The following is a 21,433-nucleotide window of genomic DNA, read 5'->3' on the forward strand; positions in this document are numbered from 1 at the left end:
CTACATTGGGCCCGTCTGAGGGCTCTGCTGTTGAGGGGGGGGTCCCGGGCCTTGCTGGGGGGAGGGTCCCGGGCCTTGCTGGGGGGAGGGTCCCGGGCCTTGCTGGGGGGAGGGTCCCGAGCCTTGCTGGGGGGAGGGTCCCGGGCCTTGCTGGGGGGAGGGTCCCGGGCCTTGCTGGGGGGAGGGTCCCGGGCCTTGCTGGGGGGAGGGTCCCGGGCCTTGCTGGGGGGAGGGTCCCGAGCCTTGCTGGGGGGAGGGTCCCGGGCCTTGCTGGGGGGAGGGTCCCGGGCCTTGCTGGGGGGAGGGTCCCGTCTGGGACGGGCCGGGGGGCACCCATGCACCCGCGCTGGGGGGGCGACTGGGCTCCCCGCTGCCTGATTGGTCCAACTCAGCGCTGTCGCAGTCCGAGTCGTCACACAACCCCCGACCCTGAGAGAGAGAGAGAGAGAGAGAGAGAGAGAGAGAGGGGAGAGAGGGGGGAGAGGGGGGAGAGGGGGGAGAGAGAGAGAGAGAGAGAGAGAGAGAGAGAGAGAGGGTTCTGAGTGGTGCAACCACTCCAAGGAACAGCAGTGTCACTCCCTATATGTCCTAACGGTAACCTATGTGACTATGTCCCAATGTTTAGAGTACCATTAGGGGGTGCTGTTGCACCACTCGCTTCAGACTGGTCTGATATTTCATTAAATTGCGACCCAGACCCGAAATGTAACTTCAGGATTCCAATTTAAAAAATGGCAGGGTAGGTTAGGGTAGGTAGGGAGGGAGGGGCAGTTGTGACGGGTGCCCCAGACAAACAAGTCAAAGGCACCGCTCACTTCACACAAGTGTAATTCTTTTTTGCCGTTTTATGAATTTGTCCGATTTTTGAGGGGCCCTTCCTATACACAGGTTTAATGTTTGTCTTTAGTTCAAAGCTTGTTTAGTAAACGCATTGACAACGAAGGGAACATTTACGCCATAATAGTGTCGTTTACGTCATATTGTCTCTTTATTGTTAATGGCGTTTAATGTTTGTGTTGGCACCGTTTGTTTTACATCACCCAATCAACATGACTGAGTTAGACTTTAATATATTAGCGCCCCTCACTTCACACGGGTGTGATTTTTATTATTTTTTATCGTAGGCACGCTTTTATCATGTCTGCGTCGTCGGGTTGTTATTGTTGGTTGTCATGGCTGCCAGTTCCCACCTGATGTCGTGTGTGAGCTCCGACTGCTCCAGACCGTTCTGAATAACTGCCAGCTTACATAATGTCTTGAGGCTAGGATTGAAGTCTAAGACATACAGGTCATCAGGGTTGGTGTTTCCTCCAAAGAGGAAGATACGATCTCCCACCATGCATGCAGCAGCATATCTCATACATCGGACCCGGACCTTTCCCTTGGGCTCAACCTTCTTCCAGGAGAAGGTCTCTGGACTGAATTTACACACATAATTATTGTTCCAGCCACCAAATATGTACAGCTCTCCATTGTAGGTAAATGCTGAATGATAGAGTCCTTCTGGATGAGGCTGTGGAGATGGTGTGCTCAGCCAGAGGTTGGTCTCTGTGTCAAACACTCTGAGGGGGTACTGGTCCACATTGTCCCCAAATACAAACATCTTTGTCCCGATGATGGTGGCAGAGTGAAGGTATGTAGCAGTAGGTTGAGTTCCTCTGGTGTTAATTAAAGTCCAGACCATTGTGCTGGTGTCCAACTTGTACATGTCATTAGTCCATCCAGTCAGCATGGTGCATCCTCCATGTATAAACATGACCTTCTCCAACACACATGCTGAGTGGTACTCCCTCTCCTCTGGAACAGTGCCAGAAACCCTGGGTTTGAACCATCTGTAGGCGTCAACATCAAATGCATAAAGCACATTGCAGTAAGGCCTCCCTCCCCAGATGTAGACTATATCTTCAACCAACACAGCTGTGTGGCCAGAGCGCCTGGATGGAACCTCTAGGTGGCGTCGTCCTCCTCTTCCTGGGCTCAGCTTCCTCCAGCATAAAGACACTGTGTTGAAGACGTGAACATCGATGGGATCACTGTCTCCTCCAAAGCAGTACAGTTTGTCCTGCAGCACCACAGCTGCAAGGCGACATCTCTCTGCTCCTCCTTTCAGACGGACGGTCCAGCGGATCATTCTAACATCAGGTTCTTCTTGCTTCTCTGTCCCACAATGCAGTTCTGACTCTCCGTCTCTGTCCCAGGATGCAGTTCTGTCAACCACACGCCATCTCTTATATCTCTACAGTGGTACAAACGTCATGTGACGCCTCTGGCCAATCCGTGAAGCCGGTGTGTTGAGTCAGCCAGACATACAGTAAGTAGTCTGTCTATCTGTGTCCGTCACTCAGGGAAAAGGCTCCAGTTTATCAGTCTATCATAGAGTAATGAAAGGATAGAGACCGAACGGGAGCGTTGGCTGCTTCAACGTTGGATAGCCTTACTGGAGGCTTTGGTGTCTATGCCATGCATGGGCAACTGGCGGCCCGGGGGCCACATGCCGCCCTCACCGTCACGTAATGCGGCCCTCAGGTTAATATCCGAACATTGATATATTATTGATTTCAGTTAATTACTAGTATTGCAATGTTATTGTTGTCTTCTCTTTTTTATGTCCAATGTATTTGTATTTAATTCATAAAGTTATATAAGATAACTATAACTAAATCCATTTGAAATTCAATAAAACTTTTACTTTTACTACTTACTAAAAAAAATGGCAAAAAAAATATTCAGGATTTCAATTCAAATACAGCAAAAAACTGCTGATCTACAAGCTCAAAACGCGTCGCAGTGCGACGCGTTTTGAGCTTGTAGATCGGCTATTTTTGCTACGACATTAATATGCAATGTGGCCCCACTGGAGTGAGTGTGGAAATATTGTGGCCCTCTCTATCGTCAAAGTTGCCCACCTCTGCTCTATGCACAACTCACCTTCCCTGTGGACCGGTTTGTTTGTTTGTTTGTTTGAACTGTGAATGTTCAGGCCTGTGTGGAATGCCAATGCATTGATACCTTTTCCTCCCTTCTATTTTTGCATGTTTATATGTATATTTCTTTGATGTGTTTCTTTACCGTTTACCTCTTACCTGTAGCATGGCATAGTTTATATAGTTTCAATATGCAGATTATAATCTTTTGCTAGTGTATTGTTTAGACTGATGCTATAGTGTCTTGGTTTTCCTATGATCCTATAGATTATACACTGTCTGCCTCTCTGCATTTGATGCTTTATTGTCAGTCGCTCTGGATTAAGAGTGTCTGCTAAATGCCTAAATGTACCCTTCGCTAAATAAAGCGATTGTCCAATTCCAATCCAAATAGTTTAGCAACTTTAGCAAGTTTGGGCAAGCTTCCGTCACCTCATAGCTGGCAATGTTATTTGTGCTGTTGAACACATACACAGCGTATTGTCGCCGGGAAAGTTACAAGACTCACCTGCCCTAGCCTGGAACTAACCTATGCTTTTTATGGCATAGGCAGCTCCCGGCAGGATCCGCCGGGAGAAACTATGCGCAGCTGCGCGACATGAGACTAATTACTTAGAGCGACAGAGAGAGAGAGAGAGAGGAGCGTGTGTGTGTGTGTGTGTGTGTGTGTGTGTGTGTGTGTGTGTGTACATGTGTATGTCAATTTTACAAAGGTGAAGACGATCAGAAATCAGCAGAGAGTGAGCGATGTTTGCTTTGCGCTACTCTATGCCGAATTGAAGTGGACTCAGACCCAATAAAAACGTCTGGGTTTCCTCGGCTATACACCTGCCCAGGTGATGGCAATCATACTAATCACCGTAGTCTGACCATGCGTTGCATTACAACTCCTGTAAAGTTGATTGAGTTTCTCCCTCTAACATTTCCTCATGTTTTACGTTATTGCATTTTTTTTCCTCTCCATTGCATAGCCTACTGCAGGCCTTGTTGACAAGATTTATAAGACATTTTCAAGCTCTTGCTACTGAAATGATCGATTATTTACGCGGATAAATCCCGCGCAACAGGCGCTCCCAGGCTGTGGAGTGATGATGCGATCCATTTTCATATCAATAAACTTCGTCTTTTGGATAAAACTTCGTCTTGGGCGGCGGGCGTTACTAATAGAAAGGACGGGCGATTTGGGGCGTTAACGTGCACCCACGAGTGGGTGCACGGGGCTTCAGAAGGGTCAATGTGTAAATTGTCTCCAGCATGTCTGTGCCCCATGAGCATGTGAAGCCGCTGGGGTACCATACCGTACCTCATTAGCATTCTGTCCCAGGTCCAGTGGGGGTGGCGTTTTAAAGGGGGCTCGGCCTCCGCCGGGGGCTCCTCCTCCGTCTCCCCCTCCCCCCCCCGACCCCGCGGCGGGGTCCGGGGTGTTGTCGGCGGGGATCTCGGAGCCCTGCGAGAGCAGGTCGTCGCTGCGGTTGCCGTCCAGCCGGTCGTCACCGTCCAGCCGGTCGTCCGTGTTGGTGCTGACCACGTCGGGCGTGCCGCTGTGGGAGTGGTCCGTGGTGTGGCCCTCCTCCTCGCCGTCCGACACCGACAGGTTCTCCGAGCTCAGCGTGGACGCCGACTGGCATTTGGTGATGCTGGTCGGACGTCTGAGAGAGAGAGAGAGAAAAACAACACGTCCTTTAGTTGGCTTATATCGGCGCGGTGGGGATTTGACGTTCATGTCTAGAGTAAAGGCCCATTCATAGTCTGGATTTTCGGTGGTGAGGTGACCATCACTCCGGTGGTGAGGTGACCACCGGAGCTGAAATAACGTTGAGCGGTGGTGAGTAAAAACAGAGAGAAGGGCTGGAGCGGTGGCGGTGGTTTGCTCTTCACCGCGGCTCGTGACGTCATGTTGTAGTTGGGTGGTCACCCCACCACCGTAAATCCAGACTATGTATGAGCCTTAGCCTCAGTCTGTTGTGTGAAGAACAACCCGCTCTCTGTGCTCACAGTCACACATAGTATTGACTTCCACGATCGCCTGAACGTAACATTCTTCACGTCAAAGACCTAATAATTTCGAACGAATCTCTCATGTGACGTCCCACTGGTTTATAATAAGAACTGTTAACACATCATTGTCACGGGGCAACCCGTGCCCTATAGACACTAGAAGACTCTACAATATAAAACTGGTCATGACAAACACACACTGCACAGATGCTTCCATTAATTGACTGTCATCAAGCTCCTTGGAGAGGTGGCCATGTGTAGCATCATATACCCTTATCTGTGTTGCCTAATTCTATTGTAATTGTTTTGTGTGATGTGATGCCTTGGAAAACATTCAGACTCTAAATGGGTAATTGTATAGTTGGTCTAACTCATGGGTCATGGTTTACCTGGTTTGAGTAGATTGGTCCAATTACTAATCATTGTGGGTGGGTCTCACCTGGTATATAAGGGAGGCTGGAAATGTTGAGGGGGATTGCTCAGTTGGCTTGAGACAGCAAAGAGACAACACCAAGGGAGAGCTGCCAGGGTCTTCAGGGAAGGCATAGCCTGTTTTCAGTGTCTTTAGTTCTTGGTTTGTTGTTTTTGTCTTTGTTAGTTATCAAGTGTTTATTTATTACTTTTGGTTTTTGAAAGTGTATCGTGGCCAGTATCATTCGTGCAGTATTTTGTTTTGCCTCAGACCCGGGCTGTGACAATCCGTCATATGGGCTGTTCATCAGTTTTGGAGGTAAATAAATACAACAAAAGATGTACATTCTTGGACTGTGTCGATTCTTGGAGCCTTGGCCGTTCGGGCAACTTCACATGTGGTGGCAGCGGAAAAAGAAGAAAAGACAGTCCAGAATGCCTACAAATCGACATCACCAGCAGCAGCAAGCCATACTCTTGGAGGAAGAGGGTGCCACAGGGGGAGCTGTCGAGGACGGTATCCAGCCCAAGGTGGACACAGCCACTTTCCAAGAGGCAAGCTTTGCCAATTACATCAAGCTGGTGGAGCCATTTCATCAGTTCCAGAGGGACAAGGGTACAGAGAAGGTGAAGGAGAGGCAGCAGCTCAGTGGCCTCAACCTCCGGATGGCCCAGCGCCAGTGGACATGGAGGCACAGGGGGCACAGCCAATGCACCTGCTGGGGAAGCAGTGTCTACTACTGGTGCACTTGTGGGGTGAGAACTTTGGTGGTCTTCTTTCAAGGACGCCACAGGGGGCGTCATCTGAAGGGGGGGGGAAATGTCACGGGGCAACCCGTGCCCTATAGACACTAGAAGACTCTACAATATAAAACTGGTCATGACAAACACACACTGCACAGATGCTTCCATTAATTGACTGTCATCAAGCTCCTTGGAGAGGTGGCCATGTGTAGCATCATATACCCTTATCTGTGTTGCCTAATTCTATTGTAATTGTTTTGTGTGATGTGATGCCTTGGAAAACATTCAGACTCTAAATGGGTAATTGTATAGTTGGTCTAACTCATGGGTCATGGTTTACCTGGTTTGAGTAGATTGGTCCAATTACTAATCATTGTGGGTGGGTCTCACCTGGTATATAAGGGAGGCTGGAAATGTTGAGGGGGATTGCTCAGTTGGCTTGAGACAGCAAAGAGACAACACCAAGGGAGAGCTGCCAGGGTCTTCAGGGAAGGCATAGCCTGTTTTCAGTGTCTTTAGTTCTTGGTTTGTTGTTTTTGTCTTTGTTAGTTATCAAGTGTTTATTTATTACTTTTGGTTTTTGAAAGTGTATCGTGGCCAGTATCATTCGTGCAGTATTTTGTTTTGCCTCAGACCCGGGCTGTGACAATCCGTCATATGGGCTGTTCATCAGTTTTGGAGGTAAATAAATACAACAAAAGATGTACATTCTTGGACTGTGTCGATTCTTGGAGCCTTGGCCGTTCGGGCAACTTCACAATCATATTATGAAAAAAGAAGCCCTGCTCACCGTCTCCGTGGCAACTCCACTTCGCTGTCGACTTCGCCCTCCTCCTCTTCCGAAGACACGCCCCTCCTCTGTAGTCATGGCGACGGGGATAAAACAGAGACACAAATGAGGAAGAGCTGAACATGTTCAGTAGAACGTGTAGCTCCGGACACCGTCATTTACATCTTGAACATCTGATACACGATATATAGCTGTGAAATAAAGGTTCCTTACTTGAACCATCAAGGCCTGCTCTACTCAGACAGTCTTATAAAGTGTGTTGGGTGCAAAATGAACACCCGAAAATAAATAAATTCCGCACTCTCAGTCGAGTAAGAGTCTTCGTTAGCTGTATTTTTTACTTCATTAAATGTCCATAGATTTGGCTCCGACTTGACATAATTTCTGAAAGCCAGACGTTGGAGGGGATAGCGCCCCTCAGAAAAAGGCCTATAGTTTTGACCCAAAAGAAAAGACAAATGAAATTTCTTCATGTCATATGACAGCTCTTCTCTTCACTGTATGTACCTTATTAGTCCAGCACCAGACAGGAACTGGATGTGCGCTAGCCACCTACCTTTTTATATGAAAGCAGGGAATCATAGCTTCAAATTGACATATTGGTTGTTCAGTTTGGCCCACCAGTTTTGGAGATATGGCTTATAGAGTAATGTCTTGGAGAAAACAGGCTTGAAAGGTTCACTTCTGTGGTCTCTAACTTTACACCTACAGTATAGCTACATGTTTAAGTATTTATTTCATATTTATATGTCGATTTCAGCTCCGACACTTATTTCAGACATGCTCTAGTATGTGAAGAGTCTGCCTGTGCTATAAACTTTTCTCCTCTGGTGAAAAGCTGTAATTTGCGCTATGGCAGCCTCTCAGTCAAATGTGGTCACACATGTCACGCATGTACCTGTTTCCGTGTGATGGCGGCCCGGTACAGGATGGCCGAGGGGGTGAGGTGTACCTGGGGGAGGGGGTGAGGTGTACATGTACCTGTTTCCGTGTGATGGCGGCCCGGTACAGGATGGCCGAGGGGGTGAGGTGCTGCCCGCCCCCGCTCCCCCCCGCTGACGAGCCGCCGCGGGGCAGCCGGACGGCGCCCGCCCCCGCCCCCTCCTCCTTGTCCTCTCCTCCGCCCCCCAGGGAGCCCCGCCCCCCGGCCGCGCCCCCCCTCCCGCTGCAGGGCGAGTCGGGGCTGCTGGAGAACGGGAAGGAGGCGGCGTCTTCGCTGGGCGTCTCGCTGCGGGGGGGCGTCTCCGCCAGGTCGTCCAGGAGGCCGGCCCCGCCCCCTCCCAGGCCCTCCGAGGCCCGCCGGGAGGAGGGGTCTCCCTTCCCCCCCGTCACGTGGCTCCTCCCCCCCGACCCCCCGGCCTCCAGAGCGCTGCAGATCAGGTCCGGGCTGGAGGACGAGAGCTGCCTGTGTGTCGTGTTGTGGAACAAGGTTAATATACAAGAAACTAAAATAACAAAAACATTATTGATTGATTGACTGAATAGTTTATTGAACATAAATGTAAAAACAGCAACAGAGTCCTACAGTCAAACACTCAGTTCAAATTAAGGGATAGCACCAAAAAAAGGTCTTTGCAAAAAAAGATCCGTCACTCTACAAGCTCATAGCGCACCACCGAAGTGCCGCGCTATGAGCTTGTAGGTCTGCTATTTTTGAAAAATCGAAGAACCACTGAGGATGCAGAAGACATTTTTTTTAATCTGATCTCAGGTCAGAATGGGTTAGACCCACTTTCACTTTCAGAATTATTCAAAAAATAAGCAACATAAGATGAAGACGATGAAACATGGAGGTACAGATACAAGGTTTTCTGCCCGACAGTGGATGAAATTATCATATATTAACCCATTCTGACCGGGAACCCGTTTTGGTGTTAGCATCGTGTTATGCTTTAGCTATTGAAAAATAGCAGATCTACAAGCTCATAGCGCGCCACCGAGTGGCGCGCTATGAGCTTGTAGATCTGCTATTTTTGAAAAATCGAAGAACGACTGACATTTTTAGAATCTGATCTCAGGTCAGAATGGGTTAAAACCTTCCCCTACCTGGCTTGCTGCTCGTGGCTTAACCCCCGCATGGCCGCGCTGGGGTCCAGCAGCTGCTTGCCTGCTTGCGGGTCGCCGCCGCCCGACCCGGCAGCAGAGATGGCGTTGATGACCACCTGCTGTGGACCACCGGAGGAGGACGGCGAGGGCAGGCGGGTGGCCTTGAGGCCTGCCAGGTCTCCGCTGCTGCCCTTGCCCGGCTTGCGGTGGCGGGTCTTGACCCGGCGGGACCGGCTGGGCGACGTGGAGGTCCGGTTGTTGTGGTTGGGCTTGGGGGCGGGGCAGGAGGACGGCGCGGTGACCTGCAGCACCGACAGGTCCATCTTGGGGAGGATGACCTCGGACTTGAGGATGTCTGGCCTGGGAAGAGGTAAGCCATAACCCATTTTGGTGTTTAGCATTATGTTATGCTTAAGCTATTGAAAATTAGCAGATTACAAGCTCATCGCGCACCACCGAGTGGCGCGCTACGAGCTTGTAGGTGAAAATGTGCCTCAAATTTGGAATATATTTTTTCAGAACTAATGTTTTTTACTCAAATCTTTGCTTCTGGAGGGTCCCTGGAACACATATTTTCAGATGGGGGTCTCGGAGGCCAATTACAGATCATTTTGGGGTCCTTGACATGAAATATTGAGTGATATAGGCCTAGAAACATTAGGTATTTCAGAAAACTGTCATTTCTTTCAGGCCTAAATGGGTTAAGGAAGGAGCGGTCAAATAAATAACACCTGTTCACCAGTCGTTGCCTTTTAGCAAATGGTTGTAGTTGTCATAATGTGTCTGTTCCTCTGTATAAAATAGCTTATGAAATGAACAGAAATGTCATCATTCCATAGAAGTCTGATGTAATGTATGCATCCTATACATATCGGTCACATTTTTCTTCCCCCCCATTCTGAATTCCCATAGACGTGTTTAATCGTCTGTGTCACGGGGCAGCCCGTGCCCTATAGACTAAGGACTAAAGTCTATAGACTATACTAAAGTCTATAGACTATACTAAAGTCTATAGACTATACTAAAGTCTATAGACTATAGACTAAAGAGGAACAAACAGGCATAGACTACTACACAGTCTGCTTCTATTTAACAGCAAGCCGGCTTGGAGGACGGTGTGACTGGACCGTCATTTAGTGTTGCATGTTGTTCTAATTTTATTATTTGTACAGACAATGAATTATAAATAGGACACAAAGATGGTGTGGTGGGGGTTTTAACAGCATTTCTGTTGACTGGGAATTGTGTTTAATTATGATTGTTTGCCACCTGTGACCTGGCTCTCCTGCAGTACTGGTGATCCTCTTTGATTGAGTGGGGGAAGGTACCAAGTGCCGTAGAGCAGGAGGGGTGTCTGTCTTGTGTTTCAAGAGCTCTTGTGTTATAATGTTCTCTTATGTTAATAATGTGGCGCCCTGAAATGTTTTAGTGTATTTGGAATACGTTTAGTAAAACCATAATATAATTGTGTAAATCAACTCATGGGCCGTAGTTTGCCTTATTTGAGTTAAGTGGTTAGTTCTGTGTTCTTGGTATGGTCTCACCCAGTATAAAAGGGAGGCTGCAGGATGCAGAGGTTCAGTAGTGGCTTGGACAACAAGCAGGTAACACCCAGGGAGGGAGAGCTGCTAGGGGTCCCCTTTTTGGAAGGGTTTATACTATAGCCTAATACAGTTTCTTACGTTCTGGGTTTTTGTTTCCTAATTTGCTTTCAAGCTAAGTTTCATCTGTCTTTTTTTGTGAGTTTAGTCTTCAGTGTTTTCGTTGGTCTGTTATGACCTTCCACTGTAAATACTGCTGCATTGGGGAGAAATATAACCCTCTAAATGGTATTTATTGCTGGATTCTGTCACTTTTTGGAGCCTTGGCCACTCGGCCAACTTCACAGTCAGCATATAATAACTATATATGTTCCAAAAAGAAACGAATGAACCCGGTGGTTTGGCTCATATGGATATGAAGCATCAACTGACCGTCAGAAAAAGATCAAATATAAGTGACTGACTAATGACTATATGGTAAACGATACAGAGCCACCTCCCCTGACAATAGCACCGGAATAATAATTTGTTTATTGTTAAGACCAGAATTCTTAAGACAATGATTTTATGATGCCCCAATATTATTGTCCGTAGAAGAATTACCTCCGTGACCCGCAGGGGAAGAACAAGTGACGTCAGGGACTCTAAGCGAAGGTGAGTACCAAAACCCAATAGAGCCCAGAAAGCATCTGTGTCATCTTAGATTTTTTTTGGCGTTATGGCTATTCAAAGATAGCAGACATACAAGCTCGCAGAGCTTCACTTGTACGCCTGCTATTTTGTTTTACGTGAAGGAGAAAGTGATTAACCCATTTTAGGCAGGAACCCCTTTTGGTGTTTGAAACATTGTTATAATTTAGCTATTGAAAAATAGCAGATCTACAAGCTCATAGCGCGCCACCGAGTGGCGCGCTACGAGCTTGTAGGTCTGCTATTTTTTGAAAAATCGTGGCGCAAATTTGGAAACCTAGATATAAACATGGTTAATGGTTATAGTTCATGTGATATGCACCTCTTTCCAGAGGGCAGTTTCTGTGGCACGTTCCTCTTCTTGATGAACTTGTCCATGTTGTTGTTGGAGGAGCTGCTCTGTCTGGAGGTGTGATGTTTCAACAGGCCGGGGCACTTCTTATCCAGAGAATGCTCTCTCCTGGAGAAACACAACATAATCACAGTACTTCTTATCCAGAGAATGCTCTCTCCTGGAACAATTTAGGCATATAGCAGACGCTCTTAATCCAGAGCGACTTACATTAAGCAAGAACAAAAAAGCATGGGAATACATCACACAAAAGCATTTATCATGAAACATGCGTAAGCTAAGAAAGTAACAGTGGAATATCTATATAATGAAACATACATCTATACTACTATGCTATACATATGTACTATGACGTGCTATGACTACAGAAATGCTATCTAAGGGGGTGGGGTAAGTGCTATGGGCCATGATGGAGTCTGAAAAGGTGGGTTTTCAGACTACGGCGGAAGATTGGGAGTGATGCTGCAGTTCTGACTGCAATGGGAAGTGCATTCCACAGTTTTGGAGCCAGAAGGGAGAAGAGTTTGGGACGTGTGGAGCAACACAAAACACAACAGTACTTCTTAACCAGAGACTTTTGCTATAATGAACAAAATGATGTTGGTGGTTTCCTTGTCGCCATGACTACAGAGAGGCGGGGCGTGTCTTCAGCGGAAGACGCGGGCAGTGAATTGACAGTGAAGTGGAGTTGCCACGGAGACCGTGATTAAGGCTTCGTTATGAACGGTATTTTTTTTATTAATGTCCTTAGAATGTGTTAATCTGTGTCGGGGGGCCAACCACATGATGTGGCTATTGTCATAATAGGGGAACATTTTTTATTATATTTATTTTTTTAGTGGGAATATTTGGCTAAAACAGACATAACAACGCTGATCTACCAGTGGTTTACAGTTTAAACCACTTTAAACTTTAAACCACTGGTTCTCAAACCTTTTCAGCATCTGCTATTTTGTATTTTCAAAAGATTTTGAAAAGTTGTGAAATGGGACATTCTGCATAATGACTCTGAGTAGCCTACTTTCTACTTTTGGTACTTTTTTAAGTACATTTTGATACCAATAATGTTGTACTTTTACCCAAGTAAATGTTTTAATTCCAGACTTCTACTTTTTCGTAAAAGTACGTCAAATAATGTGAGTACTTTTTCCCCAACACTGCCCTCTAGGTCCTTGGACCTCACTTTGAGAACCCCTGGTTTGAACAGAGCATACTGTATATCAGGGGGGGGGTCCCCAGATATAAATGGCATTAAATGGGGGGTCAGTAGCCTCTACATGTCAAACTGGGGGTCCTTTTCAAATGGGGTCTTGCCCTGAAAATACATTTTCAGGGCAAGACCTCGACCTTGCGCGTGCCGACTCGGCCCCCCAGCCTGCAGGTACCCTATAGTCAAAATATGGCCCGTGAGGAAAATGAATTGGGGAACCCTGCTGTATATGTTGTGGGTTTAAACGGTACAGTAGGTACAGTATACCTCTGTAGCTCCTTCTCTTTGAGCTCCAGCTGCAACATGACGGCGTTCAGCTCCATGTACAGGTTGTTGGCCCGCTCCAGCTTGCGCTCGTAGTGCTCACGGATGTCCAACGCATGCCTGAAAGGAAAAGAGAGAAAAAGAGAAAAGGGGTTTAATACTAATGACATCTTGGCTCTGCAGGAGGGGACTCTAAATACTCTGCAGGAGGGACTCTAAATACTCTGCAGGAGGGACTCTAAATACTCTGCAGGAGGGACTCTAAATACTCTGCAGGAGGGGACTCTAAATACTCTGCAGGAGGGGACTCTAAATACTCTGCAGGAGGGACTCTAAATACTCTGCAGGAGGGGACTCTAAATACTCTGCAGGAGGGACTCTAAATACTCTGCAGGAGGGGACTCTAAATACTCTGCAGGAGGGACTCTAAATACTCTGCAGGAGGGACTCTAAATACTCTGCAGGAGGGACTCTAAATACTCTGCAGGAGGGACTCTAAATACTCTGCAGGAGGGACTCTAAATACTCTGCATGAGGGACTCTAAATACTCTGCAGGAGGGGACTCTAAATACTCTGCATGAGGGACTCTAAATACTCTGCATGAGGGACTCTAAATACTCTGCAGGAGGGACTCTAAATACTCTGCAGGAGGGACTCTAAATACTCTGCAGGAGGGACTCTAAATACTCTGCATGAGGGGACTCTAAATACTCTGCATGAGGGGACTCTAAATACTCTGCAGGAGGGACTCTAAATACTCTGCAGGAGGGACTCTAAATACTCTGCAGGAGGGGACTCTAAATACTCTGCAGGAGGGACTCTAAATACTCTGCAGGAGGGGACTCTAAATACTCTGCAGGAGGGACTCTAAATACTCTGCAGGAGGGACTCTAAATACTCTGCAGGAGGGACTCTAAATACTCTGCAGGAGGGACTCTAAATACTCTGCAGGAGGGACTCTAAATACTCTGCATGAGGGACTCTAAATACTCTGCAGGAGGGGACTCTAAATACTCTGCATGAGGGGACTCTAAATACTCTGCAGGAGGGGACTCTAAATACTCTGCAGGAGGGACTCTAAATACTCTGCAGGAGGGACTCTAAATACTCTGCAGGAGGGACTCTAAATACTCTGCATGAGGGGACTCTAAATACTCTGCATGAGGGACTCTAAATACTCTGCAGGAGGGGACTCTAAATACTCTGCAGGAGGGACTCTAAATACTCTGCAGGAGGGGACTCTAAATACTCTGCATGAGGGACTCTAAATACTCTGCAGGAGGGACTCTAAATACTCTGCAGGAGGGGACTCTAAATACTCTGCATGAGGGACTCTAAATACTCTGCAGGAGGGGACTCTAAATACTCTGCATGAGGGACTCTAAATACTCTGCAGGAGGGGACTCTAAATACTCTGCAGGAGGGACTCTAAATACTCTGCAGGAGGGACTCTAAATACTCTGCAGGAGGGGACTCTAAATACTCTGCAGGAGGGACTCTAAATACTCTGCAGGAGGGACTCTAAATACTCTGCAGGAGGGACTCTAAATACTCTGCAGGAGGGACTCTAAATACTCTGCAGGAGGGGACTCTAAATACTCTGCAGGAGGGACTCTAAATACTCTGCAGGAGGGACTCTAAATACTCTGCAGGAGGGGACTCTAAATACTCTGCAGGAGGGACTCTAAATACTCTGCAGGAGGGACTCTAAATACTCTGCAGGAGGGGACTCTAAATACTCTGCATGAGGGACTCTAAATACTCTGCAGGAGGGGACTCTAAATACTCTGCAGGAGGGACTCTAAATACTCTGCAGGAGGGACTCTAAATACTCTGCAGGAGGGACTCTAAATACTCTGCAGGAGGGACTCTAAATACTCTGCAGGAGGGGACTCTAAATACTCTGCAGGAGGGACTCTAAATACTCTGCAGGAGGGACTCTAAATACTCTGCAGGAGGGGACTCTAAATACTCTGCAGGAGGGACTCTAAATACTCTGCAGGAGGGACTCTAAATACTCTGCATGAGGGGACTCTAAATACTCTGCAGGAGGGACTCTAAATACTCTGCATGAGGGGACTCTAAATACTCTGCAGGAGGGACTCTAAATACTCTGCAGGAGGGACTCTAAATACTCTGCATGAGGGGACTCTAAATACTCTGCAGGAGGGACTCTAAATACTCTGCATGAGGGGACTCTAAATACTCTGCAGGAGGGACTCTAAATACTCTGCAGGAGGGACTCTAAATACTCTGCAGGAGGGGACTCTAAATACTCTGCAGGAGGGACTCTAAATACTCTGCAGGAGGGACTCTAAATACTCTGCAGGAGGGACTCTAAATACTCTGCAGGAGGGACTCTAAATACTCTGCAGGAGGGACTCTAAATACTCTGCATGAGGGGACTCTAAATACTCTGCAGGAGGGGACTCTAAATACTCTGCAGGAGGGACTCTAAATACTCTGCAGGAGGGACTCTAAATACTCTGCAGGAGGGACTCTAAATACTCTGCAGGAGGGGACTCTAAATACTCTGCAGGAGGGGACTCTAAATACTCTGCAGGAGGGACTCTAAATACTCTGCAGGAGGGGACTCTAAATACTCTGCAGGAGGGGACTCTAAATACTCTGCAGGAGGGACTCTAAATACTCTGCAGGAGGGACTCTAAATACTCTGCAGGAGGGGACTCTAAATACTCTGCAGGAGGGGACTCTAAATACTCTGCAGGAGGGACTCTAAATACTCTGCAGGAGGGGACTCTAAATACTCTGCAGGAGGGACTCTAAATACTCTGCAGGAGGGGACTCTAAATACTCTGCAGGAGGGGACTCTAAATACTCGCGGTACAAAAGAAAATGCACGTTTTCACGTTGTCCCATATTCCAGTGTCCCCCCTTTCTCCACTGAATAGAAAAGAAGAAGGCACTGGCTGGCTGAAGAAGGCACTTCTTTTCTATTCTGTGGAGAAAGGGGGGACACTGGAATATGGGACAACGTGAAAAGGCCCTGATAAACAGACCACCATGTATAGTTATTAACTTATTATGCATGCTGTAGCATTATTATCTACTGTTAGACTGTTCATACTAGTGGCCGATGATAGCCGCTCCATATACTCCAGTAATGTAATTAGTACTGTAATTAGTGCTGTAATTATTTACACACAGGAACTCCTTGGTTTGTGCAGGCAGTCACTATAGGGACTACTTTCTTGTAGTGGAATTGTAATTAAAACATCATGTTGCCTTTATATGGTGTACATTTTAGAAAAGATAATTCCAGATTTTCCAACGGCTAAGAGGGTCGGAAGCCCTCCGGGGTGCCTCACCACTGCGCCTTTTAGCCGCTGTAAAACCCACGGTAAACCTTTTATATAGATAAAAATGACCCTCTGGTGGAACACAGACCTGAGCTCCTCTCTGCGTCGGTTGATCAGCTCCTCGTCCAGTCGGTGGAGGCAGGTTCCTTCAGATTTAATCTTCTCAAAGTGCTGCTTCACCTCCTCCCGCCACTCCGCCTGGTGAATTACATTTACATTAAGATACAGTGATTATGGTAATAGTACGGTTATTTGTCAGTCACATGTTGTTGTATTGTATATAGATTGTTGCTGATTGAAGTTCTCAGTCCCAGGTCTGGTTGCTGCTGTGGTGCTCGGAGCTGGAGAACCATCCACCTTCCACCTGCCCCACCTCGTCACCGTGAGCCTATCGTCAAGCAGAGGGGCCGGCTTGTGGAAGACTACTTAAGCACAGCTGTGACTTACTGAAGCTTTTTGGCATTGTGGCTCAGTCTGTCATACTGAGAACACTCTGTCCAGGGAGCTGAGAAGTCCACCTCAGTCTGTCATACTGAGAACACTCTGTCCAGGGAGCTGAGAAGACCACCTCAGTCTGTCATACTGAGAACACTCTGTCCAGGGAGCTCTGAAGACCACCTCAGTCTGTCATACTGAGAACACTCTGTCCAGGGAGCTGAGAAGACCACCTCAGTCTGTCATACTGAGAACACTCTGTCCAGGGAGCTGAGAAGACCACCTCAGTCTGTCATGCTGAGAACACTCTGTCCAGGGAGCTGAGAAGACCACCTCAGTCTGTCATACTGAGAACACTCTGTCCAGGGAGCTGAGAAGACCACCTCAGTCTGTCATGCTGAGAACACTCTGTCCAGGGAGCTGAGAAGACCACCTCAGTCTGTCATACTGAGAACACTCTGTCCAAGGAGCTGAGAAGCTATATTGTATACAAAGCCAACACTAGGGACTCTGAATGTTTGGAGAATGTTTGGAGCGCCCTATACGTGTCTGAATAGTATGCCTCTGTCGCAGTGTTGATGTTACAAGCAATTATATACTAATTATTATACTTACGTTATGGTTTAACTGGTATGGTATAAGTCAAAGGGAACATATGGGAGCTTGCTTTTTGTAAACGTCATTCTTTTGTTAGGCATAAGGTAGAGTAGAGAATGTATTTAGGTTCATCATATCATTTGTAACCCTTCTTTTCCTTTTGGTGGTTAGGTTTAGGTAGAGGGTTAATTTGCATTTAGATTAGGTGTAGTTCATTTTGTTTGTTTCTCTGGGTTGCCCCATACAGCCATTTTTGGTCATTATATAATTTAAATAACATCAGGTCTGCTGACGTACCTGGGAATTGAAGTAGGTCTCCTGGGGGGTGGAGAGCAGGTCTGCTGACGTACCTGGGAATTGAAGTAGGTCTCCTGCGGGGTGCAGAGCAGGTCTACTGAGCCAAACGTACCTGAGACTTGAAGTAGGTCTCCTGGGGGGTGGAGAGCAGGTCTGCTGAGGCGATGTCCAGATGCAGCAGGATCTGCCTGAAGGAAGGCCTGCTCCTGGGCTTGCAGTTCCTGTGGAGACAACGTGGAGGACTTTCAGAAGGACTCCGTGCCGTTCGACGGTGCACCACGTGTACTTATGTGTTAAAAAAAGGTCAGTTATGGGTCGACTTTAACCCATTTAGGCCTGACCTCGAAATCCCTTCGTGCGGCGTAGTTTAGCTCATAGGAATAGTTTGGTTTGGTGAATCGATATTTTTCCAACTCATGGCGACCAGGAGGCTAAACTAGATGCAGTATTGAAATGGGGATTGGGGGAACTGTCTGTGAGATGGAGGGTCACAGATTTAGAGGTGTGGCTGCGCACCTGTTGTGCATGGACTTGATCAAGGCACAACAGGTTAAATCAGCCATCTCCACAAACACTCAGGAGAGAGAGCCTCTGTCCGGACAGAGGAGAGGCGATAGCTCTCCACACCATGCTCTGAGTTCAGTTCTAGTTTGACTCAGGCCAGGTGTGACTGCTTAAATCAGTCACCCTCCATCTCACACTGTCGAAAAACCGGAATCACCAAACCAGACTTTTCTTTTCTTTTTTCAGTTTCAGTGGCCTAGACCAGATCACACACACAGGCCAGTTTGGAATGAACAACGGGCTTTCCTCCGAGGTGGGAAGTCTGGAGACACAAGGTTACTCACCAGGTCTGTCGGAGGAGGATCTTGAATCCGTCGGGGCAGCTTTCTGGGATGGGCAGCTGCAGACTGTTGTTGCCCACGCCCCAGATGATGGCGGACGAGTCGACGTCCTTGTAGGGGACCTCTCCGGTGAGCATCTCCCACAACACCACGCCAAACGACCTGCCACAATGACATATGACTCACAATAATGACCCACAACACCACGCCAAACGACCTGCCACAATGACATAATTATGACTTACAATAATGACCCACTGCACCTCTGCACAAAGGCAAGAGATGTGCAATCATTGCTTTATTATTGTGGTGTTCCAGTATAGCCTTGACACTCAGTATGAATTTTCATTTCGTTTCACTTCATTATTCAGACTGAAAGCCCTTCCTTCCCACGGCAGCAGTTTCTGGGATGGGCACCACTTAGTGGGCAGTACCATGGAGGACCCACTTAGCGGGCAGTACCACTGAGGACCCACTTAGCGGGCAGTACCACTGAGGACCCACTTAGCGGGCAGTACCACTGAGGACCCACTTAGCGGGCAGTACCACTGAGGACCCACTTAGCGGGCAGTACCACTGAGGACCCAGCGGGCAGTACCACTGAGGTACCACTGAGTACCCACTTAGCGGGCAGTACCACTGAGTACCCACTTAGCGGGCAGTACCACTGAGGTACCACTTAGCGGGCAGTACCACTGAGGACCCACTTAGCGGGCAGTACCACTGAGGACCCACTTAGCGGGCAGTACCACTGAGGACCCACTTAGCGGGCAGTACCACTGAGGTACCACTTAGCGGGCAGTACCACTGAGGACCCAGCGGGCAGTACCACTGAGTACCCACTTAGCGGGCAGTACCACTGAGTACCCACTTAGCGGGCAGTACCACTGAGGACCCACTTAGCGGGCAGTACCACTGAGGACCCACTTAGTGGGCAGTACCACTGAGGACCCACTTAGCGGGCAGTACCACTGAGGTACCACTTAGTGGGCAGTACCACTGAGGACCCACTTAGCGGGCAGTACCACTGAGGTACCACTTAGTGGGCAGTACCACTGAGGACCCACTTAGCGGGCAGTACCACTGAGGTACCACTTAGTGGGCAGTACCACTGAGGACCCACTTAGCGGGCAGTACCACTGAGGAACCACTTAGTGGGCAGTACCACTGAGGACCCACTTAGCGGGCAGTACCACTGAGGACCCACTTAGCGGGCAGTACCACTGAGGACCCACTTAGCGGGCAGTACCACTGAGGACCCACTTAGCGGGCAGTACCACTGAGGACCCAGCGGGCAGTACCACTGAGGACCCACTTAGCGGGCAGTACCACTGAGGACCCACTTAGTGGGCAGTACCACTGAGGTACCACTTAGTGGGCAGTACCACTGAGGACCCAGCGGGCAGTACCACTGAGGACCCACTTAGCGGGCAGTACCACTGAGGACCCACTTAGTGGGCAGTACCACTGAGGACCCACTTAGTGGGCAGTACCACTGAGGTACCACTTAGTGGGCAGTACCACTGAGGACCCAGCGGGCAGTACCACTGAGGACCCACTTAGCGGGCAGTACCACTGAGGACCCACTTAGCGGGCAGTACCACTGAGGACCCACTTAGTGGGCAGTACCACTGAGGACCCACTTAGCGGGCAGTACCACTGAGGACCCACTTAGCGGGCAGTACCACTGAGGACCCAGCGGGCAGTACCACTGAGGACCCACTTAGCGGGCAGTACCACTGAGGACCCACTTAGTGGGCAGTACCACTGAGGACCCACTTAGCGGGCAGTACCACTGAGGAACCACTTAGCGGGCAGTACCACTGAGGACCCACTTAGCGGGCAGTACCACTGAGGACCCACTTAGCGGGCAGTACCACTGAGGACCCACTTAGCGGGCAGTACCACTGAGGAACCACTTAGCGGGCAGTACCACTGAGGTACCACTGAGAACCCAAAGGTCCCAAACAAATATCTTGCAACCATTCATTCACACTATCCAGCTCAAGACCCAAAATAATAATAATAATAATAATAAACTTTAATAATAAACTATATTTATAGAGCACCTTTCATGACACGAGTGCAGCGCAAAGTGCTTTACAAGACAACAAAGTATAGAAAATATCAAACAACATAACAATCAAGGCATAATCAGTACAAAAAATGCAAAAATATAAAGACAAAGAAATAGGTAAAAACAGTGAGATTAAAAAAAGATTAAAAGAGATATTTTGTTTGAGTTTGAGTCCCACAACTTTTTTTTTTCAAAACAAAACAAAACATGAACCAGTGAAGTGTTTCAGTACTTTAGTGTGAAGTCCATGCATCTGATGAGCCTTTTTAGTTTAGTTTGTTTTCACGTCACACGACGCAGCATAGTTCAAAACGGAACACATTCATAACAGATTTGGTTCCGGCAAAACATTTGCTTCTTTGAGTATCCAGATAAAATATAATACAACATACAGTAAATGTTTTACTGTATTTACCAGATATCGACTTTCTCTGACACCGGCTCGTTCCTGATGACTTCGGGGGCCATCCACGCCACCGTGCCAGCGAAGGACATCTTGGTGCTTTTGTCGCTGAGCTCTTTGGCGGTACCGAAGTCGGAGATCTTTACCAGGTCGTCGTGTGTGATCAGCATGCTGTAAAAAAAGCACAGGGCAGAGGAGACGTCATTACGGGGGGCACATATACGTTTGTCTGACGTACCAATAGTCCCACATAGGTGGCAGGTTATGACTCACCCGTGGCTCCGACATACGTGGCCGGTTAATAAAGGCCTATTCATAGTCTGGATTTTCACCCAGACCACCGCGACAACCACAAAATAATGTTGAGCGGTGGTGAGTAAAAACAGAGAGAAGGGCTGGAGCGGTGGTGGCGGTGGTTTGCTCTTCACCGCGGCTCTGTGACGTCATGTTGTAGTTCGGTGGTCACCTCACCACCGAAGATCCAGACT

At 48.0% G+C, this 21,433-nt stretch overlaps 1 protein-coding gene across 1 annotated transcript in view; it reads right to left on the bottom strand.

Moving 5' to 3' along the window:
• LOC308316173 (mitogen-activated protein kinase kinase kinase 12-like) overlaps window positions 1-21,433 on the bottom strand; it is a gene marked incomplete at its 3' end in the record, with an annotated part of 30,291 nt that continues 8,858 nt past the window's right edge. The window contains exons 5-15 of the mRNA XM_080764610.1: window positions 20,958-21,116; window positions 18,469-18,627; window positions 17,733-17,841; window positions 16,380-16,489; window positions 12,974-13,090; window positions 11,467-11,604; window positions 8,914-9,273; window positions 7,849-8,272; window positions 6,868-6,935; window positions 4,228-4,573; window positions 1-429 (exon numbers count right to left, since the gene is read on the bottom strand). Coding sequence (XP_080620736.1) covers window positions 1-429; window positions 4,228-4,573; window positions 6,868-6,935; window positions 7,849-8,272; window positions 8,914-9,273; window positions 11,467-11,604; window positions 12,974-13,090; window positions 16,380-16,489; window positions 17,733-17,841; window positions 18,469-18,627; window positions 20,958-21,116 — 2,419 coding nt within the window. The remainder of the gene's footprint in view (window positions 430-4,227; window positions 4,574-6,867; window positions 6,936-7,848; window positions 8,273-8,913; window positions 9,274-11,466; window positions 11,605-12,973; window positions 13,091-16,379; window positions 16,490-17,732; window positions 17,842-18,468; window positions 18,628-20,957; window positions 21,117-21,433) is intronic.

The sequence above is a fragment of the Protomyctophum bolini genome (genome assembly GCF_963924005.1).
Source record: "Protomyctophum bolini genome assembly, chromosome: 5".
NCBI classification, from domain to species: domain Eukaryota; kingdom Metazoa; phylum Chordata; class Actinopteri; order Myctophiformes; family Myctophidae; genus Protomyctophum; species Protomyctophum bolini.